This window comes from Protomyctophum parallelum, assembly GCF_964188405.1.
Source record: "Protomyctophum parallelum genome assembly, chromosome: 3".
NCBI lineage: Eukaryota > Metazoa > Chordata > Actinopteri > Myctophiformes > Myctophidae > Protomyctophum > Protomyctophum parallelum.
The window spans coordinates 33,312,173-33,336,834 of NC_139698.1; the positions used below are offsets into that span (position 1 = coordinate 33,312,173).

General features: G+C 39.7%; 2 protein-coding genes across 2 annotated transcripts in view; one reads left to right on the plus strand and one right to left on the minus strand.

Annotated features, from left to right (window-relative positions):
• The first annotated feature begins 3,731 nt into the window (after positions 1-3,731).
• LOC310856801 (acidic amino acid decarboxylase GADL1-like) lies at positions 3,732-21,119 on the plus strand. Its single transcript, XM_083762283.1, has 15 exons — positions 3,732-4,093; positions 4,809-4,987; positions 6,743-6,869; positions 8,151-8,241; positions 8,828-8,934; positions 9,961-10,076; positions 10,992-11,071; positions 13,503-13,557; positions 13,939-14,055; positions 14,397-14,461; positions 14,734-14,815; positions 16,296-16,495; positions 17,805-17,856; positions 17,990-18,079; positions 20,015-21,119. Exons 1-15 carry the CDS (start codon positions 4,063-4,065, stop codon positions 20,186-20,188), a joined length of 1,566 nt encoding a protein of 521 aa, XP_083618409.1. The 5' UTR covers positions 3,732-4,062; the 3' UTR covers positions 20,189-21,119.
• A 1,667-nt stretch (positions 21,120-22,786) lies between these two features.
• Positions 22,787-24,662, minus strand: part of tgfbr2b (transforming growth factor beta receptor 2b) — a 40,070-nt gene continuing 38,194 nt past the window's right edge. The window contains exon 10 of the mRNA XM_083762282.1: positions 22,787-24,598. Within this exon, the coding sequence (XP_083618408.1) occupies positions 24,326-24,598 (273 nt within the window). The 3' untranslated portion in view covers positions 22,787-24,325. The remainder of the gene's footprint in view (positions 24,599-24,662) is intronic.

A 24,662-nucleotide genomic window follows, 5' to 3' on the forward strand; every position in this document is an offset into this window, starting at 1 on the left:
TTAGTTGGTTGTTGTTTTGCTGAGAGATTTTAGAGTGGGATGTTGGAAGTATTCAACACTGTTTTATTATTATAATCTCAAGAAGGGCAGTCTAGAATCTAGACTACCCTTCTTGAGATTCTAACTCCCATTTATGTGGAATTTCTTAACCTCAGATTCCCAGTAACTATGTTATTTAGTAATTATGTTATTTCTTTGTTTGTTTCAGTCAGTCAAATCTAGATGGAAAGGGGGGTCCGATCCGGGATCCGCGCACATAGGGTGGATTTCTTTTTCGCAACCTGTTTTTTCTTAATCCTTGAAGGGTCTATTTTAAGATTCTGCCAAGATTCTGCCAAGAAACAAATGTCCCATGGGACAGGGGTTTTCAACTGATTATGAACCAGGGACCACCACCCTGACTGGGAATCAACCTGGGGACCACCACCCTTACTGAGAATCAACCTGGGGACCACCACCCTGACTGAGAATCAACCTGGCCCAGGTTGATTCTCAGTCCCCTTACTGAGAATCAACCTGGGGACCACCACCCTTACTGACAATTAACCATGGGGACCATTGTTGTGTTGGGAAGGGGGATATGGTCGTGGTGTGGGGGAAATAAATTAACCTTCCATATTAAACTCATGTTGCTGTTCATTGTAACTTACTCTATGTCATAACACACACACTATAACTGATCTAACATAATGGATAGATGTCTAATGTTAAATCTAACACACACTATAACTGATCTAACATAATGGATAGATGTCTAATGTTAAACCTAACACACACTATAACTGATCTAACATAATGGATAGATGTCTAATGTTAAATCTAACACACACTATAACTGATCTAACATAATGGATAGATGTCTAATGTTAAATCTAACACACACTATAACTGATCTAACATAATGGATAGATGTCTAATGTTAAACCTAACACACACTATAACTGATCTATCCTAATGGATGTCTAATGTTAAACCTAACACACACTATAACTGATCTAACATAATGGATAGATAGATGTCTAATGTTAAACCTAACACACACTAAGATGAACTAAGATGAGAGAACATATTACTCCAGTTTTGGCTTCACTGCATGGCTTCCGGTTGTTTTTAGGATTGATTTTAAAATTATTTTACTTGTGTATAAAGCTCTCAATGGTCTCACACCTTCCTACCTATAATAGATGTCTAATGTTAAACCTAACCCTAAGCATACAAACTTGGGGACACCAATCTTTGTGTTCATATTTGACATGCACTCGGGCTTGTCTAATTAAGGTATACACACAAAGATGCACGCATGCACGCACGCACGCACGCACGCACACACTCCAATGCCCCCACAGGTACATTTTTTTAAACTAAACTTTCAGCAATGGGATAATATAATTTTTGGTGGGTAGATCTTGTTCTGCTGGTCATTTAGCAAGTACTGTAGCTCTCAAGTAAAAAACGTGTGGGCACCTGCACTGCTCTATGATTAAGCAGACACTTTTTGATTATGGGTTATGATTGATTATGGGCACATTCCCTTATAATGGTGACTCAACCAGGCAATCCGGTATGGTTTCCCTTGAGAATTCAAAACAATTCAAGCTCGTCTTGACTCTATTTAGGGTCAAAAACTGCACAAAAAAGCTGAAAAAAGTGAAAATGTTCGGATCACATCTATATTTACAATTTACAATTTACAATTTCCAATGTATTTCTCTGTATATTAAATTCTTATGTGGATTTTGACGTTCCAACAGTTATTTTTTATAGGTATTTTATTTAATTCTGTTTGATTGTTTCATATTTTTGTGTTCACATCTTATAACAATGTTAAAAATACCTTGTCTATTGTCTATTATAATGCCTGACTCAGTGACTCTGTATGCGCAGGACCTGCCTGTCATACCATTATGTTAATGGAATGAGAAGGAAAACACATGGCCTAAAGACGACAACAACAAGAAAACAACCTAATGGCCTTAAAGATGAGGAAAAACAATGACAATATCTTCTCACCCCAGTGATAAAGAGATTGAAAAAAACGGACTGAACACGCTTAATCAAGGACCCAGCGTGACTGAAGTAAAAAACAGGCTTCAGACCAGCTGTCGCCCATGACAGCACGATGACACCTCTCTCTGATATGTCATTTCAACCTATTGAAATGTGACAACTGTGGACTGAGACTTTTACATCTTTTCTTGGTATAAATCTTTGTGCAAATGATATGACATTGTTCAGAGCATCTTGAAACTTTGTGGAGTCACTCTGTCCTCTATCTCTTTGCAACTGTAAACGCTCTGGATCTGAACTCACTCAAAATATCTTGGAAATAGTCCTTTGTCCTTTGTTTCCGTGTCCAAATCCTTTCAAAAAGCATAAAACAGCATAACTATTGATATAAACAACCTACAGGCACAAAGTAACACATGTTTCCATACAATTAGGACTACAAGGAATACATAGAAATGGTTATTAAGATTCAGAGTCAGTGCCGTCAAAACTGTCAGATTTGGACTAGCCTATAGCCTACATCCTGAATCAGGATGTTCAAATTCAGACCGTAATTATTATTATTATTATTATTATTATTATTATTATTATTCAAAAAATCTCAATAAAAAACAAACCATAAGGCCCAGGCCGTAGCGTAACGGTCTGGGCACCGGACTGGTAATCCAGTCGCAGTGTGCCGCGGGTTCGACTCCCGGACCCGACACGGCCTTTACTGCATGTCATCCCCCATCTCTCTCCCGTTTCCTGTCAGCCTACTGTCTGTCCCTTCAAAAATCAATAAAAGGCGTAAGCCGCAAAAAAATATCTTAAAAAAAAAACAAAAAAAAAAACATAATACCATAATAATGGTAGACATAATTATAGGCTATGTTTAGTATTAATAATAAAGTAATAAATATTATTACCAGTGATCAATGATACCTCATCATAGTGATAGCCCCCATGTAGGTCTATGATGTGAGCATGTGTGACTGTGAATGTAGTGAAATATACACAATAATTAAATTCAAACAAACAAACATTGTATGCCTGTAGTGTAATATATAGCCTATGCCCTATAGGCCCGTAAACAAATGGAAATTACCCGACGTGGTTGTGTCGGCCGAGTGGAAATTAACTGCGTTAGACATAATGGCTATTACACAATTGTCTGAGTGAGGTAGGTTACACCATACACCAATATTGACGATTGTTGGCATGATTGGGTAAAGCATTGTGAAACATCCGGCGTGTATTCTACCAACGCAAACCCGGTGCTGCGGTGCAACAACTGGCCATGGCTTGACAATTTACATAGGCGTATGGCCTAGAGTCCCTAGACCTAGATACAATTATCATTAAAATACACTGTACACAGTTCATCAGTTACAGTTTATCATCGGTTCGTCTATAACTATTAACTAGCCTATCTACATCGTGCGATCAGCAACACCACACATGCCATAGGCTTGCCAGCAGTGAGTCAGCTTTGCATGACACAGCACACGTATGAAAAAACGCACGCACGCGCACCCACGCTCTCTCCCTCTCTCCCTCTCTCTCTCTCTCTCTCTCTCTCTCTCTCTGTCTCTCTCTCTCTCTCTCTCACACACACACACACACACACACACACACACACACTGACACACACACCCGTGCAGCATACACTGTATAAAGTGAACTGCAGTTTGAATGGGATCACCAGATGAAGCAGGCAGCATATTGGTGTCCGAAGCATTTTAATGTTAGCAGGATATATAGCCTAGGCTACATTATGATACGTGGGCCATATTTACAACAAGCCAGCGGCATCTTGTCCCAAATGACTCGTAATATAACAGTCCTCCTGCTTCCTGGTGTCTTTCCAAAAGAACAAAATCTTCCATGACGTGCTTTACGCAGGTGTCAAAAGCGCAGAGGGGCGTACTAACTACTGGTGAAATCCACAAGTGTCCTCATCTATTCAAGACCTTGAACTCATCTAGTCGCATCCTCAAACTGTCACCGATCGAGCCTGAATAGTGAGATTAATTACACCTGTACGGATCAACGGACACGTTACACCAATCAGCAATGGCACCGACGAATGACGGACACATAACTGGTAAGTGTAAAATAGTCTATGATAGCCTACACATAGGATGGTAGGCGCTATTCAGTGGATATTTTGTGGGTTGAATTTAACTTCCACCAGTCGAAGCGGAGTTGAGTGCATGGCTACTAACCTCTACTAAACTCTGGTGTCTGGTCCATGCAAACATTAGAGCTATATATGGACAAGAGCTATAGCGATATGTATCCATAGCCTATGGTTATTTAATTAAACGAATCTGAGGCACAATATGCACAATATGCACAATATGCACAATGCACAATATGCACAATATGCCTAGGCTTTAAATTTTCATGTAGGCCTAATTGAATTACTTTGCAACTTGCAAATGCCCATAAAGTGAAAGCGGATACTGCAGCTGCGCAATCCGCCATGCACAATAAAGAACCCCTCTGTGTGGGTTTTCTTCCTGACCATAACGATATGAGTATAGAGTTGAGACTATTAATCATGCACAGCTCCTTCGTTGCATACCGTAGCCTACTGGCACCATTTAGCATAATAAATGAAGACAGTAGGCTAAGACACCCGTCACACCCCAATAATTAATAATTCGTTTACATCAGCTGATCTTGTTTATATGTAATAATATAATGTAGGCCTTTTATAGCTAGTGCAGTCACATTATATTTTATTAACGACCTGTGTTATAGATATCATCAACATGAGTCAAGAACACTCAATTCTACATTTCTTACTCTTGTAGAAAAGAATCCGAGTAAGGGACCTGCTGGGCTGCAGGTAAAGTGTGCTCCAGCCCTGACAGGTGGGGTTGTACATAATGGCCCATCCGTTGACCAGTTTACTGAAGAGAGCTTTATCCACAAAGCTATGGACTTGATCATTGAGGATGCAGTGAAGAAGGCAACTGATGTAAAAGAAAAGGTATTTCTTTTTTTAACATAATCATTTTCATTTAATTAAAAGTTTATTTTACTGAGCATACTGGGAACTATTTGATTCTATAATGACATGTGTGGCATACAGTATAGCTAATTATATTACAATATTGACACATCTATCTATGCCTAAGGGCCTGGGTTCCCACACGCCACACCCCAACAAGTCCACTTTACAAAAATGTGGAATAATTCGCTTTCATTATATGTTATTTATTTTATTTTCCATACATGTCATAAGGGATTTCCCTTTAGGCCCGTGGTTAAGATGGGCCCCTTCCTGTGTGGGAGTCACGTCTTTGAACCCTGGGGATTAGGTTGGTGCTGGCCCATGGATCGGGTTCCCCAGTATAGAGGGAGGGGTCAAAGGCACAGACATACACACTTGAACACTGGTCAGTTGGAGACAGTGATAGATCTACTGCCGGCATTCCAAATATCTGTTGGCATTCCAAAACTACAAGGTTTTATCGCGGTTGTAATCCTGCAATAACAATGGTGGTAGTAATGGTAGTGGTATAGTAGGTATGGCAGTAATAAAACAGTAGCAGTTAAAGGAATAGTGCAGAGGCGGTGTATACGTACCAATAGGTGTGGCTTGACTGGTGTCTAATACTGTCTATGACCCAAACCCAGCACAGAAGCCAGAGGCAGTTGCCAGTTCAAGGCTAAATCACAGTTTATTAAAGGAAATTAACAATGTTCAGGGAGTTGCCTGCATATCATGCGAAGCAAATGTCTTCCCAAGTCGGGGGTAAGTATAGGTTTGAAGGCAATATGGGAACCCATTGGCAAAAAAAAGGAAAAACAGCGCCTCCTGCTGTTCGCTCGGAATTTGTTCTTGAGAGAACACTTTGAAGGCAAACATGCAGGCTTCAACACTCATACGTTGCCTACACGAGACAAAAGAACATGATGTTTGAAACATTATAACACTGAGAAATGAGTGGAGTGTATCTCTTACCACCAGATGGTGTTTCCCCCAGGGAGACTCAGCAGTGTGAGTGAGGAAGAGTGAGCACCTTTTGTAAACTCATCACAGCTGTCTTCAGATTGGCCAGCTCAATTAATTGAGAATCAAGAGTGGCACATACCTCCCCTCAACTTGTTGCCCTAGCCAATGGGGCTGTCCGAGGTGCTGGACTCTAGGCTCGTCACACTGGCCCCCGCTGTGGGAAAACTCACCTCACCTGAGCAAGACTCAGGTGAGGTATCACAATGGATATAATTTGAACCCACCCACCCGTATTATTTTCAATTATTTTCAATGTATCCATTTGTCAACTATTTGAGATTGTGCATATGTTAAGGGTCAATTTGGTTCCATTTTAGATTAATACTGTACAGTGTCGGCTACAGTCATTTTTTTTCAACTTTTCAAATTGTATTAATTTTTCATGAACAGAAATAGACATACAAGGACATACAGAAAGCAAAAAGACAAACAATTGAACATTACATTACATTATGTGGTGCCAACTCAACTAAAAACAGTAGATCTAGACATATAAGCATCTATGTATCATAAACATGAATATTTGTGTCAAGGATTCAAGGATCATATCTTTTGTTTACATTCAGAGAAAAATAACAAAAAACTAAGCAACAAAAATAAAATAAAAGCCAAACATTCTGGTTCCTAGCTCACCTGTTGTTCAGTTGTATAATCAAACCATTTTTCCCATTTGTTTTCGGCTACAGTCATTTGGTTAATCATTTTCTTGTTTTCCATCATGGTCAGGTGTGTGAGTGGCGTGACCCTGAGCAGCTGAAGGAGCTGTTGGACTTGGAGCTGAGGGAAGGAGGCGAGGCACAATCACAGATCCTACAGCGCTGCAGAGATGCCATTAGATACAGTGTCAAGACCGGTAGGCGTTAATGAGGAAATAGCATTCACACAATGAAGTTATCTGCAGATAAAGTGCAGGGACACTCCAGACCTGTCACTCACGTGAAAAATGCACTAGAGACAAGATTGTAAAAAAAAAAGGAAAACAAAAGATCTAGCGTCTATTTGCAAGACACAGAGTTGGAATGGTATGATGCAGAACAATGTCAGGGAAAGGTTTCCGTAGGGTTGTCCCGATCCAATCACGTGATCGGAAATTGGGGCCGATCACGTCATTTTCAAATGATCGGAATCGGACCGGGAGCTGAAAAAACGTGATCGGGACATCCCTAGTATCATTATTATATCGGTATCGGCAGATACTCAAAATCAAATGATCGGAATCAGATCGGGAGCAAAAAAACGTGATCGGGACATCCCTAGTTTTCAGCAGTGACCTTCTGAACCCCAGCCTGCCTTACCCTTATCCCCCAAGTCCCAGAATAACCTCAGAGTGCGCCAGCAGACACAACTCCCTGCTAGTCTCCAATGTCAAATAATGTGGGTCATAACCATAAATAGATGGTGAAATTCTGGAGAAGAGGGTGCAAGAACGCAAAGTCTGTGATTTTTGTGGTTTTATTTACATACTTCTGCCATAACAATTGTTTTCGGTCAAGGTTTTGCTTTCTAAACCTAATGGCTCAAAAATACCCTCTACCTATACCTAAAAAGTAAATAAATAAATGTGTGTCAAAGGAGAGCCAGCTATTTCAATTGTTACTACAGTATATTATAACACTGTACAACAGGGGTTTTCAACTGATTATGAACCAGGGACCACCACCCTGACTGAGAATCAACCTGGGGACCACTGTTGTGTTGGGAGGGTGTGGGGGGGAAATTAATTAAAATCATGTTGCTGTTCATTGTAACTTACTGTATGTATGAGTGAGCAGTCAACGTGCAATTCATTATGGTCACATTTCCTTATAATGGTGACTCAACCAGGAAATCCGGTAGTTTTCCCTTGAGATTCTTACTACACCTTTCTGTGTAAGTTCTTGAGTCATCATGTCATTTACTGCATTGTTTCTCAACTTGTGGGCAATACAATAAATTAAAATACAAATCTTCACTTTGCTACATTACTAAATGCAGTCAGGGACCACATGCAATACCTTCACGGACCACCAGTGGACCACGGACCACCTGTTGAAAACCCATGCTGTACACCACTTTACAGCACAACAAATTAACAGCATCTTTATTACATGTATTTAATTGTGTGTAACCATCTCTGTTTGTTACTTCTACTCAGGCCATCCTCGCTTCTTCAACCAGCTGTATGCAGGCATGGAGCCCTACTCTCTGGTGGGAAGCTTCATCACAGAGGCCTTGAAACCCAGTTTGTGAGTCACTTCTTTGGAGTTTTTCCCAAAACATTTTATTAAATAATTTTCATTCATTTTACCATATCATTTAAATTAATATTTTAGATAAACATGAACATGAAATGACAGATGTCAAAAACGTTTGTGAGGCAGTGTTACAGACTCAGCATTTGTGGATGAGTTGTAAATCCCAACATAACAACAAATCTTGTGGATGCAGGACAAAGTTGCTTGCCAAGTAGTCTGCCCGGTTGAATTGAAGTCAAATAAAACAGAAACACACAGGGAGGAGGGTTGAGCAGATATAAGTAATGGTAGTCAGGTCATTGTAATGTAGATAGATCGGAGTCATGAGAGTCATATGGACGAGAGTCTTTTCCCCTTTTCCCCGCATACAGTACATAGGTTGGAAAACGTCCATCATTTACCAAGACTTTTCTAAATATTCCCTTGTTTTTTGTTTTGAAAATAGAAGATCAATAAGCTCACAACTTGTGAGCTTGGACAAAAATACTTGGTAGTTTATTACGCTTGCTTAACCTATGTTAAATGATCTTCATCAAATGTTGGATGCTAGAGTAACATTGCATACATGTTTCGTCAGGTACACGTATGAGGTGGCTCCAGTTTTTACCCTGGTGGAGGAAGCTGTTCTAAAGAAGATGATCGAGTTTGTTGGCTGGGAAGAAGGAGATGGCCTCTTTAACCCAGGTTAGAGCATCATTACACTTGGACGAATAGTAGCATCCTGAGTGTAGGTGATTGTGAAGTGATTGTGAAGTGAGTAGTGTAGTCTACTAGTCAGTGGTGTAGTAAAATGTTACCATATTTTACCAGTGATAGAATATGACCGTCTTACTGAGGAATTTGTTTGGTGAAAGGTCAATGTTCAGAGAAATGTTCAGTTGTGTAGGTGATTATGAAATGAGATTTCTCCAATTTGGTGCAGTAAAATGTTATCATTATGTTTATCCAGTGATAGAATATGACCTCACATGGTTTGAAATGTAAATGTAACATAGAAGAAGAGGCGTTATGCCTGAGTGAGCTCCTACAAAAATAGAGGAAACTCAAATAGCCAAAACATATATAGTTTTAAAAAATAGACCAAATATACGTAAGTATGTCAACTCTAACTCTAAACCTAACCTCACAGGAAGCTCACAGGAAGCCACGGGCTAGTCATAAACCTGCCACTGGCTAGTTTCACCATGTGGAGCCATGGGGTGAATTAACCCTATAACCTCAACAAAAAACCTTAAAGTTAAAGTTATCATACTTTAAATGCTTAGCATGAGGTATACAGTACAGCAGCCATGTGTTCATAAAACAGAAAGATTGGGTATTGGGTAAGACTGACGTTAGGTATCTTTCAGGACCTTTCACTGCTTCGTCTCAACCATTACTCAATGGCTCTGGTCTCAGACCCTGCAGTGGATATTTTGACATTCCGCTTATAATAATGTATCTCCAGGATGAGGGAATATTATAATCAAATTGAATCTAATCTTATCTGAGCTATGTGCGTTCAGAGAGGTTTGAGATATTGAACTAGGGCATTTTCACCAACCAATTCAGTTTTGTATTTGTTCTATTCCTTTACACAGTATTTGTGTGCATTTAGAACCAAAATATCTAACTTTGGAAATAAAAATGCATCAATGAAATAACATACATCTTCTCACACTAAGCTATCAGTCTGTCTTTGTATTAACAGTAATCCTGTGTGCTCTGTAGGTGGCTCAGTGTCCAATATGTATGCCATAAACGTAGCCAGATACCATCACTGTCCTGATGTCAAAGAGCTCGGGCTCTCAGCCATACCTCGACTGGCCATGTTCACATCACAGGAGGTAGGATATACTACATTGAAAAGTGATGTGTTATATAAAGTATGATTTATTATGAATACCCCTGTAGAAAAGGTTTTCATACTCTTTACCATAGTAATAACCAGACAGGTATACAATTCTGGGGGTAACTTTTGTTTGGATTTAAAGTCTAAATTCTACATAAATAATGTGTTTAAAATAAAAACCTGTATTTTGTGTGGGCTGATTGTGAGTCTGTACTATTATTTGCCAACCAATTTGTCATTATTCAGCTTGGAGCAAAACAATGATAGATCAAATCTAAGCTAGGCTTAATTAAACGTTACTAAGCTGCTAGGCTATTAAGTTATTCATTGAATGCGTATTTGTATGTATTCGTTTTTATTTGCACTTTATATGCTGACAATTTGAGTGAAGAAGCCACAACTGATTAGAACAGTGAGCTGCAGTGTGTGATCACCTCAAGTAGCCAAATTAGAAATATTTGTTCTCTGGTCTCATGAGCTTGAGTGAACAATGAACATTCTTCCCAACATGACAAGAGCATTCTTCAGAACAGGGCAAATCTTTGTGTTCTTGGGAAACAAAACTGAATGGGAAACACAGCTTGACTCTGCTAAATTATGCCTTATTACAGACTTACTGCCACCTCCTGGTATGGAGTTATTCCCTCTCATGCAAATTTGCCATTCATTGGGGCCAATTAGCTGTAGACGTTGTGTGTTCCAAGTAGGGTTAGTGTGTCAGGGAGCCCTTAAGATATTATATATAGTTTTATTTGTAATCATTTAATATTTAGCTATTATTGTCTGACCAAATGTAGAATTATATTAGACAATATCAAGAACAAGTCTAAATTGTAGCTTACCCTTGAATTTTATACACTTGTAACCATGTAAGCATTTTCGTTCATTGAATGACTATTGGCCTTTTCAGTGCCATTACTCTATTGGCAAAGCAGCAGCTTTCCTGGGAATCGGCACAAAGAATGTTTATGTGATACCGTCCGACAAGAGGTATGCTGGTTCTGACACACATTTCACAATCATAGTAATAGTCACTGCATTGTAAAAGCCTCCAGTGTTTAACTCTGAGAGTGTACAGATGAAACCAAACTGACCCATAAGGGTCTAATATCGTCACCTTATTAAACTAATGGCCTAAGTCATTTTTTGCTATGTTGGCCTGTCGCGTGTCCCCCCACTGTAGTGCGTGCATGTGCACATCTTGTTACCGGGGCGGACCGGGGGGTTTTCCCAATCACCCAAATCACTGAATGCTCCTTTAAAGATTCCATATTTGTGGTTTCAATAATTGGGTCTTATCAGTACAGTTAGTGCTTCCATCACACGTTACTGTACATAATATGAGAAAAGGGCCATTTAGGTGCATTTGGTTGCGTGTCATACGGTTATTAGAGGTTGCTTGCTTTTCAGAGGACAGTGTTACTTGAGGTCAGGAGGAGATCAAGTTCTACCAGTTCTACCTTATCAAACCAAAACTATTTGGGTTGGTACGGTAGCTTCGATAGTTTGTGACATCTTGATGAGACATCCTAGAGACAGTCTTAGACCTTGCATAGTTGTGATGTCGTGCATGAGAATGGACAATGGAAACAGAAAGATAAGAGTCAAAACCATCATGTGCATGTACGTACATGATGGGTGATTAGATAACGATAAAAAGAGCATGCCAGGATTTAAAGAAATGCACCGTCACACCTAGTTCCATTCTAGGGCTACTAACTTTGATCAGAGGTGAACAAGCTTCTAAGTGGAGATTGTGGACGCCCAGGCTGCGGATCACTGGTCTCCACGGATTAGGATTGTGGAGAGTTATTATAGTTATGTATTGTTACACCACCAATATCCAACTCAGTGAGCAGATGGAGGTTCTGGGTCTTTAAGCTAGTGAGCAGATGGAGGTTCTGGGTCTTTAAGCTCAGTGAGCAGATGGAGGTTCTGGGTCTTTGCTGTTTTTCTCAAAGCCTGTATCTGCCTAAGCTTAAGAAAAAAGAAGGAAACACTTTCTCTCAACGGTGAAATCGTTTTTCAGCAAATGTATTTGCTCAGTACTGCCCTCATTTGCTTTTGTAGCAAATAGATCCTTCTGAATAGAAGTGTTTTTGCTGCACCATTTTCCACTGTAAATAATACATAACAATAGGCTACAGACACATGTGGCTGTGTACAGACATGTTGATGACCCCTGGTCAGGAGACTGATTATAATGCACTTTGAGATCAAAGTTAAGAGACTAGGGGCTCCATTTCCGTCACCGCTAAACCCCTTATCCCTAAACCCCTTATCCCTCAACCCCTTTGACTTTACTATTTTGAAAAACATTTTTGAATAGTTCAACTAGCCAATCTACATTGACACGTTGTGAGCTTGTAGACTGGCCATTAATTTTAACTATTAAAAAATGTTATGCAAAATAGTTAAAAAAAAAAGGCAAAGAAGTTTAGGGATAAGGGGTTTAGCGGTGACAAAAATGGAGCCCTATATCTCTAAAGAACTACACACATCATATTAGATTATGATAATCTTTACAGTGCTAGCCTATTACCAACTGCAATCAATGGCAAACCACTTCACCTGGGGGCAGTGTGCAATTTGCAACTTGCATTCAACTGCATGTGGCATATTATCAAATTATTCTGTTGTATCTGTTGTGAGATCTTAATTTTATTGCATATTAAAATAATAACTAGTTTTTGGATAAGGCAGGTTTGGGGCCACAATGCATAAGTAAAACAATAGCTGATCTACAGCTCAAACTGTGACGCGTTTTGAGCTCGTAGATCTGCAATTATTGCAATTCTTTTTTATTGGAATCCTGAATAATTGTTTAGCTATTTCTGAATTAGAATCCTGAAAATGAACGTTATTATTTAATTTCAAATACATTTATATGAACTTAGATGCAAATACATTGGACATAAAAGGGCAGAAGTAATTTGGCCTAAATAAGGTTAGTAAGTTAAAATAGTAAGTTAAAAAGTAATTCTATCCTTACATGTTACATGATTGACATACACCATTATTTGTATGTCAATAGACATATTTTTTCATATTTTTTGGAATTGAAATAATTAAGAAATATAATATATTATACATTTGGCACAGTTTTTTGTGTTTCCTGAAAACCTTGAAAAAATGACTTAGGCAATTAGTTTAATAAGGTGACGAAATATAGTGTGCCAACATCATGTTGTATTGTGTGTACTGTACAGAGGCCTGTCTAGTACTAGTTTCACATATGGCTTCTTATGTTGTTTGGATGGAAACAGAGTTGTCCAAATTCACTACAGTAGCTCTAGTGAAGTAGTGATCCATTTACCATTACTTTATTTTGTTGGTTGTTGGCTTCAATAATGTATTAATTGTTTGAATTTGATTCAATTCATTCTTTCACTGATGCATGCTTTCATTTTGTATTTGGCAGTGGGAAGATGATTCCTGAACAGCTGGAGGAGAAGATAATGACTGCTAAAAATGAAGTAAGTATAACTAAAAAAGGTTGAGCTGAGTTAGTTACTACTATACGATTACATTTGTTGGCACACTAGGATTACGGGTAGTATTTTATATTCATTGGCAAATAGCAAATATTATTATTTCCTTAGAGATATTTTGGGGGATTTTTATGCCTTTATTTGAAAGGACATTAGACTGACAGGAAATAGGGAGAGAAAGATGGGGAGTGAAACATAGCAATGGTCGTTGGGGATCGGTATTCGAACCCTGGGCTGGATTAGAAGCCTAGGTGCCCGGATGTCTACACCAGCCAGTCTGGGCCAAGTAGCAAATATTAAAAGTGTTCTAAATTTCTCCTTGGTATGTGTGTGCTTGTTTGCTGTGTTTTGCGGATGTGTTTTCAGGGTGCAGTGCCCTTCATGGTCAATGCCACTTCTGGGACAACAGTACTGGGGGCTTTTGACCCCCTAGAAGAGATCGCTGATATCTGTGACAAACACAACCTATGGCTGCATGTGGACGTGAGTGGATTTGTATTAGACAGTGAAATCTTGTTTATTTAACATGTTAAGAACTGAGGCCGATTCTACAAATGCATTCTAAATCAGTATCCTAGTTCTCACACTTTCAACATTTTCAAAACATAGCAGATGTACAAGCTCACAGCACGGCACGAAGTGACACACTGTGAGCTTGTATATCTGCTATTTTTGAATAGCCAACGCAGAAATCTAAAATCTTTCCTGGTTTGAATGGGATAATGCATTTATTCAGTCTGTCATATTCCAGAGATCTTATATGTACCTATATTTCCAGATACATAATGTCAGCATAGTCACAGTTTCTGTTTCTTGTCATTCAGGCATGTTGGGGAGGAGGTGCGCTTATGTCTAGGAAACATAAACACTTGCTAAAGGGCATCCAAAGGTAAGAACAACAGTAAAAATATCTTACATAATCATAAAGGTATTAGGCTTGTGATTTAAATCCATCACTGTTAACTGTATTTGATTTCTGACACCTCACATCACACCAATGTCAGAAGACAATGTAGGCAATTTGTAATACTGGTCTTGCATTTTTGCTACATTCATGAATGAGCCAAGTAAACCTCAGTGTTCAGACATTTCATGACTAAGCAAAGCTGACTGTGAAACCCCTTGTTTCCCTACTATTGTGCTGTGTCTGTGTCTCTAAAGGGCCAACTCTGTTGCTTGGAACCCGCATAAGATGCTTATGGCTGGCCTGCAGTGCTGCGCTTTCTTGGTCAGGGACCAGGAGGTAAGAGGGACAACCTTGTAATCAGATCCAGTTGCTACTGATACTAAAAGCCACAGCATCTTCTCTTCCACTGTCTCACTGCACTCTGGTGTCCTTATTTTGGGCACGTCATTATAGGCAAAAATCTAAAGATGCCAAAGAATGTGTTAGGGTATTTATTTTAATATGAGCCTGAATAGAGCGTCGCAGTCCCTCCCCCTTTCAGAAAGTGGCCCAGGAAATGAAAACCCAATGCATTCTCCCATAGGCATTTCTTATTTAATTTATTTAAAGACCTTTTAAGCGCCGTACGAAGCCAACTCTTGTCGTGACAAATCATGACAACACACACAATTTTTCGGGCCAAACAAACAATTACAAAGAAGAAAAACAACAAAAAAAGTGTTATAACCTGCCGTTTTTTTCTACTTTCTAATTCTTTGTTTGGCCCGAAAAATTGTGTGTGTTGTCATGATTTGTCACGACAAGAGTTGGCTTCGTACGGCGCTTAAAAGGTCTTTAAATAAATTAAATGAGAAATGCCTATGGGAGAATGCATTGGGTTTTCATTTCCTGGGCCACTCGTTTTTCTGAAAGGGGGAGGGACTGCGACGCTCTATAGCAATAAGCTCCAGTCTAACTTGTCTAGATATTGACAGGCAGCCTGTGGTAAGTCTCTGCATCAGACAGATCAGTCATTATGGGCTGGAGGTTGACCTGAATGACTCTCCTATTACCAGGCTGAATGTGTGGTCAGCGGGATAGCCAGAGAATCATGTGTCACAGGCAGGCAGCCGGCAGTCGACAGCTGGACACCTACTACATTATCTGCACTGCAGACTGCACAATATCCACTTACATTATAATTTATATCTTGGTGCTGTACATACAGTGAGTTTAACAAGTTCAACAGTAACACTGATACTTGTGTGGCATAACGTCCGACAGGGTTCCTGAGTCAATGGCATGAGATACTGATTGGTCAGAGAGAATCATTACATCATATTGCGTTATTGCATTACCATTGACTCCCTCCCCTATAGGCATGGAACAGACTTTTAAACTACCTATTGTAAATGTGAAATTATTCAATACTGAGCAACCGCATGGCCTAATTCTCACCTACTGTACAATGTTATCAGAAACAGTCTTTGTTGACTGTACACTAGATATGGTAGATCAAATAGAGACAAGTCACTATTGTTCTTTAGCGCTCTCATACGCAGAGGGTTGGATGTCATATTGTTATATCAACCAGCTGCATTGGAGGGGTACTACAGCATCTACAGTGGTAAACAAAGTACTAAATGCACCGGTGCCATGCAATAGAAAAGCACTGTAATTAAGTCCTTTTCAAGAAGCTAACCTCATTGGATAAGCAGAGCCCAGCTCTCCAATTCTTTTCATCCTTCTCTTTTCAACAATGTAATACGTTACATTGATTACATCATATAATTCACATATTTTAATATGCATTCTCTTGGCTCCTCTGCCTCTCCAGGGTCTTCTCAAGCGTTGCCACTCTGCCTCTGCCTCCTACCTCTTCCAGCAAGATAAGTTCTATGACATCAGTTACGACACAGGGGACAAGTCCATCCAGTGCAGCCGTAAGGCAGATGCCTTCAGGTTCTGGTTGATGTGGAAGGCCCTGGGAACCACAGGGCTGGAGGACAGGGTGAATAGTGCTCTCTCCATGGCCAGGTTAGTCTGATGGGACAGAATGAAACAGTCATTCTCAACCTCATGACCTCTCAGTTTGATGCATCAGGCCAAAAAAAAAAAAAAAAAACATTTGATACGATCTTTCTCTCTGGGACCCCAATCTATATTGTAAAGTCCTCAGTGATAATTTAACTCTGAGAGTGTACAAATTGAATAGTATCAATTTGTTAACATAATTTGTACTCTCTCTACAGACTCGCAGCTGTTACCACTGTGCACAAGTGGTGTGAGAGTACACATATTGTAAAATACCATACCTTTAAATATGATCCATTGGCTTTGTGTGCCACTGCTCTGTAATGTGCTAGTCTTCACAACATTGAAAGGCTGTATCACCCACACAAATAAATTACCTCAACCGCTCACCCCAGCATTTGGTGTAATTTGCTGTTGGTGTGTCCTGAAATGCTGCAAAGTGTGCATGAAATAACAAGTTATGCACATGAATAATTCATTCAAACATAACTGCTGTTTGAATGAAACACACAAACACATTGTAGGTCACAGAGAATGTGATGCACATAGTCTAAATGTATTCTTGTGATATAGCAAAAACATTTATCGGGAACAATGAAACTATGCAGGCTGCTGGCGAGAATGTCTTACATGCTCAAGATTTGTGGAATAACACACATGGTTGCTACAGGCAATTCAAAATGACCATGAACCATGCAGTCTCTGGCATCAGTTGCACCATATTTTTAGACTTTTTATGGCACACGGTGTAGTGACTTGGTTACAGGTTGACAGTTGTGCTATTTTGTCTGACCTTTAGATGGGAGTGCCCTGACCCTCTGAACTGCTCACCTTTACATGTGAACCACAGTGAAGCAGCAGGGTGTCATGGAGAGTGGGATGGGTAGATAGAGGGGGAATAGTGATAAATAACAGCAATATACTTTTCCTCTTCATTCAAGTAACTAGCACTAGATGACTAGAAGATGGATTTCTCACTGGATTCATCAAATGCTTGTCTGGCAGACACTGCACTCTAGTGGTTTATGGTGGAAAACTCATTGGTTTTGTCTATTATTTTCGATCTAAATATCCTTACAGCAATACGAGGGCATACATTATGTCGCTGAGTATTAATACCAATTAAGAATAGCCACACAGCAAGTATTAATTTAACAAATGGGTTTTACAGTGCAGTTTTGATATACTGATTGTTGAGCAGTAACCACAATTCTAAAAGATAAACAATGTAGCATAATCGGATGTCCTTAGCTCTAAATGCAATTCAATCCTTCTTTTATTTAATTTTTCTTCTTTTTTCCCCACCTTGTAGGTATCTTACAGATGAGATCAAGAAAAGAGAGGGCTTCCGCATATTGATAGAGGTAAGACATTACAAGCATGTTTATTAATTTAACTATTCTCAGTGTAATATTGTCTAAAATTCAATTATACTTTTGTAACAAAACCAAAATGTATAGCAATGATTTAAATGTTGTTGTTCTCTATCACCTATAGCCAGAATATGCAAATGTTTGCTTTTGGTACATTCCACCAAGTCTGAGGAGCATGCCAGATAGTGCTGAGTTCTGGCAAAAGGTCCACACTGTAAGTAAAGAAATGCTTACATTTGAACATACACACATTATAACCTGTAAGGTAGATGTTTCCATAAGACTGCCAGCGTTCAATGCTTATTTATGATAATAGAATATAGAAAGGGGACTCTACTGAGCACATAGATCTCCACCAGGCTGGGCTGTCTACCCAGGGTTGTATAAGTCATAGCCCTCCAAGCAGAACCCAAATGCTACTGAAGTTTCTGACATTTTGACGACCCAGATAGCATTGGGTCCTGTTGCACTACTACCATGCCACCTGGTACACAGCCATTCTTAAACATAAACAACATGTTTAGCGCCTCTCTGCGCTCGGTGACGACATATTTAAGTGTGAGGCTTTCTGAATATGTAAAGTATAAGTACCCATACATCCCGCTGCGAATATCTCCTGTGGCGCGGAAGCCGTTAAGTATTTTTAATATATGTTTGCCCGATTTGGAAGCTTGGATTCTTCTCTTCCTTCCTTGTTTATTGACACCTCATTGTACCGCCTATCTGGCTAGCTAGTGGCGCTATAGCTATGACACAGCAGATCAGAGGCAGGGACATAGCCACACAAGCCAACCGCACACCGGGAGGCGGTACAATAAACGGTAAACAAACAAGAAGAAATAAAGCGACCAAATCGGTCAAACAAAGATTAAAAATACTTAACGGCTTCCGCGCCACAGGAGATATTCGCAGCGGGTACTTAAAGTTACCGAATTCAGAATAACAAAGGAAAAAAAATGCCGTCACATGGCGCAGCTTCTATTTTAGAGAGAATGATTACTTCCGCATTCTGGAATTTCCATACGAAAATATAGTTCTGACCAGGGACCCAACATAAAACTCATCAAAATTTCAGAAAAGCTTTATGTAGGGTCCCGAGAGGGGCTATATAAGTCATGGGTTGCAGGCACCAGGACCCGAGGAAGCTGAATAGTGTTTCTACGTTTTTCTTTGTGGCAGCTCCATTGTTAAAAATTAAAGCACTTTTTGTGAGGCCTCCTGAAATGCCTCCTCTATACGTGATTAGTATTTTGGGTTGATTGGATGTTGTGCTCATGGCATCGTACCTGGAAGTTATGCGGAAAAACTACTTTCTGGCCTTGACAGCCCATTCATCCAAACAGAAAAGTCCTGTCTGAACAGTCTGATTGCATTAAACAATGTTAAACTCACCAACATTGCAGCTGTACGAAAAGCTTGAATTATCCTCTTTCTATCTGCAAAGTTTTTGTTTCATAGAAATCCACCATAGAAACAAGCTACTTCCTGTCAAGAAATGCCCTGCATTTGATTATTTTTTCTAAGTGTCAGAGTTTGTGCTTGTTTTCAATAACACAACATTTTGCTGCCTCCTGCATTATGTGACATTTAGAAACAGGTGGTACGCAGGATGGTTGAGTGATTTCCAACGAGCGCTTCCAAACTCCAACACTCCATGCTGCTCAATGTTTTGCCACTCAGTCTAGATGAGGGGGGCGTGTCCTGATGGGAAAATCATGCATGTGCATACTCTCTATTGGTGATTGTTAGGTGATGTTGTTGATGTTGATTTCACCAGTATGAGCCAACATGAGACTTAATACTCACTTAATACAGCAGAGGTTTCATGTTTAACATACTTCCAAAGTGTGTACATTGTTTAAGTCACAGATGCATGGTTTTCATATCGTAAATATATGAACTTTGGCATGTTTAATCCAAGTGGGTTCTTGTTTACTACTTGGTTAGATTTGCCACCATCATAACTTGAAAAAGAAGGGGAGCATTTTATTACTGCTGTCCATGAGAACAGTCTCTGTGAGGCTTTGTTCACATTTTAGACCAAACCAATTCTGAACTATTTTCAATCCCAGACCATTTATTATAACCTGACCTGAATCTATAGTTGATTATATATTTAATCACTGTAATGTATCCTCTTCCCCCCTAGGTGGCACCAACTATAAAAGAACGTATGATGAAGAAGGGCAGTATGATGGTAGGCTACCAGCCCCATGGGGACAAAGCCAATTTCTTCAGAATGATTATTATCAGCCCTCGGGTCAGCAAAGAGGAACTGGACTTCTTCTTGGATGAGATACACCATCTGGGGAAGGACCTGTGATGAACTGTTTCAGGGAGTTTCAGTGTCATCCTTTCTCTCTGTATGTTCATCCGTTCTTCATGGAAGGACTTATGTATGGACAAAATAATGACACTGACGTTCAGTCTTTGTCAAGGCAGTGTCATTGGCACTCATTTATCAATTTAACCAACGCATATCTTAGCTTACGACGCGTGATTTATGAAACACTCACGCATAAGAATGATTGGGTGTTACATTTAGCTGTATTCTCGTGTTGTTTCTTAGAATGTTAAGTGTACTGTCCTTTGTCTTTGCCCGTTTCTTCTACAAAGTGACCTGGAAGAATCTGGACTGAGAGTAAAAAGTTTGAGCGTCTTCATCCGTATGTTAAGGAAGATAGTGTAGGTCTGGAGAAAGAAATTAAGAAACCAACGGATGAGTGTGTGATATTTTTTCAGCTCTGGTCCCAAAATGTTTAATTAACATCTCTTGTTTTTTTCTTTTGATTAATTTTCTTTTTAATTTTGGCTGAACACTAAATCAAATCCATTCATAAACTGTAAGGGATTCTTGACCAACCAGTAGTCAAATCTACTGTCTACCAGCTACTGTACATCTGCATTTGTCTTTTGTCTTTTATTCTCATAAATAACATATTATAGTAGACTTACAACAGATTATAAGTAGACTCAATTATGTGTTGGTAATATGGTATTTAGGACCAAGTTTGCCAAGAGTATTTCTTTCCAAAGAATTGTTTGTTATTGTTCTTACCTTTTGTTATTGTGCCGGTCCCAGGGAGCTTCGTCTTGGATTTTACTACACTTTAGTACAAGACTTGCCAAGGGTTCATGTGCAATTCACTGCCAAATTATTATATATTTTTAAAAATCAATGCTCTTGTTTTTATTTGTTCAAGATGGGCAAACATCTATTTTTGTATAATGAAAAGAACAAACCCTGAACCGTTTTCTTTCATTTGTTTTTTCTCATTCAAAAGTGATACTGAATTGATCAGCCTCGTAACATTTTAAATTGTAGGCCTAGTGTAGCTATTCAGAGGCAGAGAGTGGTGACAGCAGGCCAGTGGAATATGTGCAAAACAGTACCACTAGTGAGGCCTATAAAAGAGTGGAAAGCGGGCCAGAAGTTAATTCTGGACACAGGATGTTTGGCCCTAAGGAGAGTCAGTGATTCCAGGAATATACCAGCAGACACACAGCCATAAGGGAGGGAACTTGGGATTTGAGATGGAAAATGAACAAAAGATTGGGAATTAGGGTGAAAGAGAGAGAGAGAGAGAAACACAGATAGAGGGCGAGAACAGACAGAAAGACCGACTAAAAGCTTAAATTCATACTTTCTGGTGCGACCCGTGTCACTTGCCGAAACAGCATTTCAACTTACTGAAAGCTGAGAAGAAAAGGGGTTCCGCACACTGTCTTCACTTATAGAGCAGTAGTTTTATTAGATGACAACGTTTCGGTCTAAACGACCTTCATCAGGTATCTGGTAACTTTACTGAAAGCCGAAACAGGATTCAGCTGAAAAGCTGTTATTCTCGGCGGTTGACACAATTGTACGATGAAAGGACATGAGACACATAAAGGAGAGAACAGGGTACACCGTACACACTGCACAGCAACTATATTTACGCTTTTCAAAAGTGAAACTAACACTAGTTGTTGCTGTGTACTGTATTGTATTGTATGCTTAAGAGTTAGTAGCCGCTGTTCAGTGCTCCCTGCTGTTGCCAGACGAGAGCCAGTACACTGGCCTAGCAGCCCTGTCATTTTATTCTCCTGGTACAAACTCTGGTCTGCACTGGAATGTCTACACCACACAACCACACACACACACACACACACACACACACACACACACACACACACACACACACACACACACACACACACATAGCCTCGAGCAGACCTCTGTCTAGATTGGTACTCACTTGACTTCACTATAAACAAGTGCATGCTACACAGCTCAGACTGAATGAGGTTATTCCGCTCAATGGATCCTGGCTGCAGATCGTAGAATCTATTTCAATCAGGACACCTGCTATATATCCTCAGAGCCTGGAACAAAAACGAATGATACAAAACATTACTTCTTCAGTTGAGATCAGTTCCACTTCCAGACCACTGGATTTCCAAAAGTAACCCGAAATACCCAAAAGTATACCTCAAATTACCCAGTAATATCCCCCAAATACCTAAAAGTGTATCCAAAGTACCCAAAATACCAAACATTGTACCCAAAAGGAGCTATTAGGGATTAAGTGTCTCGCTCAGGGACACTTCAGCACATAGACATTGTGGAAAAGAAGCACAGGGATTGTTGGAAGGAGAGGAAGTACAACGTAGCAGAAGAGACATGCAGAGCACAGAGACGACCGATAAGGGAAGTGTGTGGAAATTGGAATATTGTAAGCAACAGTTCTGTGTTATTATCCATTTGTAACTCGGAGTGTACAGAGTTGCATTTGTACCCAGAGTTAGAATGTGAGGAATTTACAGGTCCATTTGGTTACATGTGCACAAATTTACTGTGTAGTAGAAAGAGGCCCTTATGAAAGAAAAGGCCCTGACGATCAGATGATAAATCTTGAGATAATGATATGTGGGAAATGTGTCAATACAGAAATATTTTTATTCATAAAAGATTTACAATATCTTACATAATACATACAGTACATACATGGCAAGATTAAAAAAGAAATCTTTGGCACAATGCTCATGTTTTCAGGCTGATGATATAAACCAAAACCACAACGTTTTATTTCTCTGTAAAATATCTCTCCATTTGCATTAAAAAATAGGATTACAGTCCCTTTTGACTCTTGTCTTTTTTATGTACACTTGTCTATATACATCGTTCTTGCTTATTTGGCAAACAAGTTTAAACTCTAGCTATGTAAAAACAAACGCATGCATTCACAAGATCCACAAAGAACATTATACAAACCAAATACTGTACAGTACATATTCTGCACGGTACTGTTCATGTATGTGTACACACACACACACACACACACACACACACACACACACACACACACACACACACACACACACACACACACACACACACACACACACACACACACACACACACACACACACACACACACACACACACACACACACACACACACACATTCATTTGAATTCCTGCTGGGAACAGCATCATTAGTGTTATGGCAAAATATGTCTTGTTTACATTTTGGCTCATTCCACATGCACTAAAACCCCTCATTAATCCAAACACACCCACATTAGAATATACCAACAAAACATCATCTGTTATGCAAAGGTATCTCACCGTAAAGTGCAAATTAAATGACTTTGGTTTGAAATCAGCCCTGTCCAGTCTCTTTCATAAGGAGTCTGACTCTGTCCATACAAGGGTTGCAAAAGCCACCGTGTTACTTTAGAGCCCATTGAAAGCAAATGGACCCATATGACTCCATTTGGTTTTAAACTCTCAGAGTATAAAAATGGATAAATGAACATGGAGGATTTTATTGTGTCCTGGAAGCTTTCCCTTTACTTTCAGTATTTGAGTGTTTCTTTCTTTGGCTTTTCAGCATGAGATGACCCATACAGAAAATAAATATGTTTCAAAAATATATAGATATTTAAAAGAAACTATAGGGGGAAAATATATTTTTGAGGTGCTAAAATAATAATTAATATATGAAAATGTAGTTAGTCCAAAATATATTTTCAAGTATATTTTTGGCCAATGTTTGCATATTTTGAAGGATCTATGAGGCAGGTCTGAGACATTTACTCTCCAGTATGGGATGGGGACATTTACCAAACATTTGCAGTCGCACTAATTGCATCTGAATGCGTAAAAAAATAATTTCTGCAGATCTATCAGATCAATCTGTGTGCATGAGCCTTTGTTTGTGTGGAAAGTAGAAACAATGTTTTTGTCAGGTGCTAGAGTCCTGAATAAAACAAACTATTTTGCATCAAAGAGAAACCCACAAGGGGTTCGTAGAGAAGTTTAGATGCTGTGACACAACTCTTCCTGGCTCAAAGTGTTCTGGACACAGGAGCTCAGCTCCTGTGATATTCCTCTGTGAACCACCTGCACCACAGCTGTCTTCAATCCCATAATACAGACGGTAAAACAAATTATAATAAGTGCCCGCAGTGACATTCATCCTGAAGAGTCCTTCTCATCGCTGACAGAACAGTCCACCGGTATGATCTCCTGTATCTCCGTTATCTTCGCCTCCTCTACCACGTTCTCCTCCTCTAGCGGTATCTTCAGCTCCTCCGGGATCTTCTCTGCAGAGGAGCTCCGGCTGGAGAGTTTGTCGATGTTAAACTCGACCTCGTCGAGGCGTTCGGCGACGCAATGCGCCGTGAGACGGGCCTCTGGGTCGTGGTCCCAGCACTCTTCGATGGTGGCGCACATCATCGCCACTCCCTGGAGAGCAGAGGAATAACATTCTCGGTTCACAGATTGTAGCGAGAGAGAGAGAGAGAGACAG

What these genes read in the sequence shown, in the direction of transcription:
- LOC310856801 (XM_083762283.1), top strand. Translation starts at nt 4,063, where the DNA reads ATGGCACCGACGAATGACGGACACATAACTG. An exon ending in GAATGACGGACACATAACTG is followed by an intron (nt 4,094 to 4,808) that starts GTAAGTGTAAAA and finishes TTACTCTTGTAG; the next exon opens with AAAAGAATCCGAGTAAGGGA. An exon ending in TAGATACAGTGTCAAGACCG is followed by an intron (nt 6,870 to 8,150) that starts GTAGGCGTTAAT and finishes ACTTCTACTCAG; the next exon opens with GCCATCCTCGCTTCTTCAAC.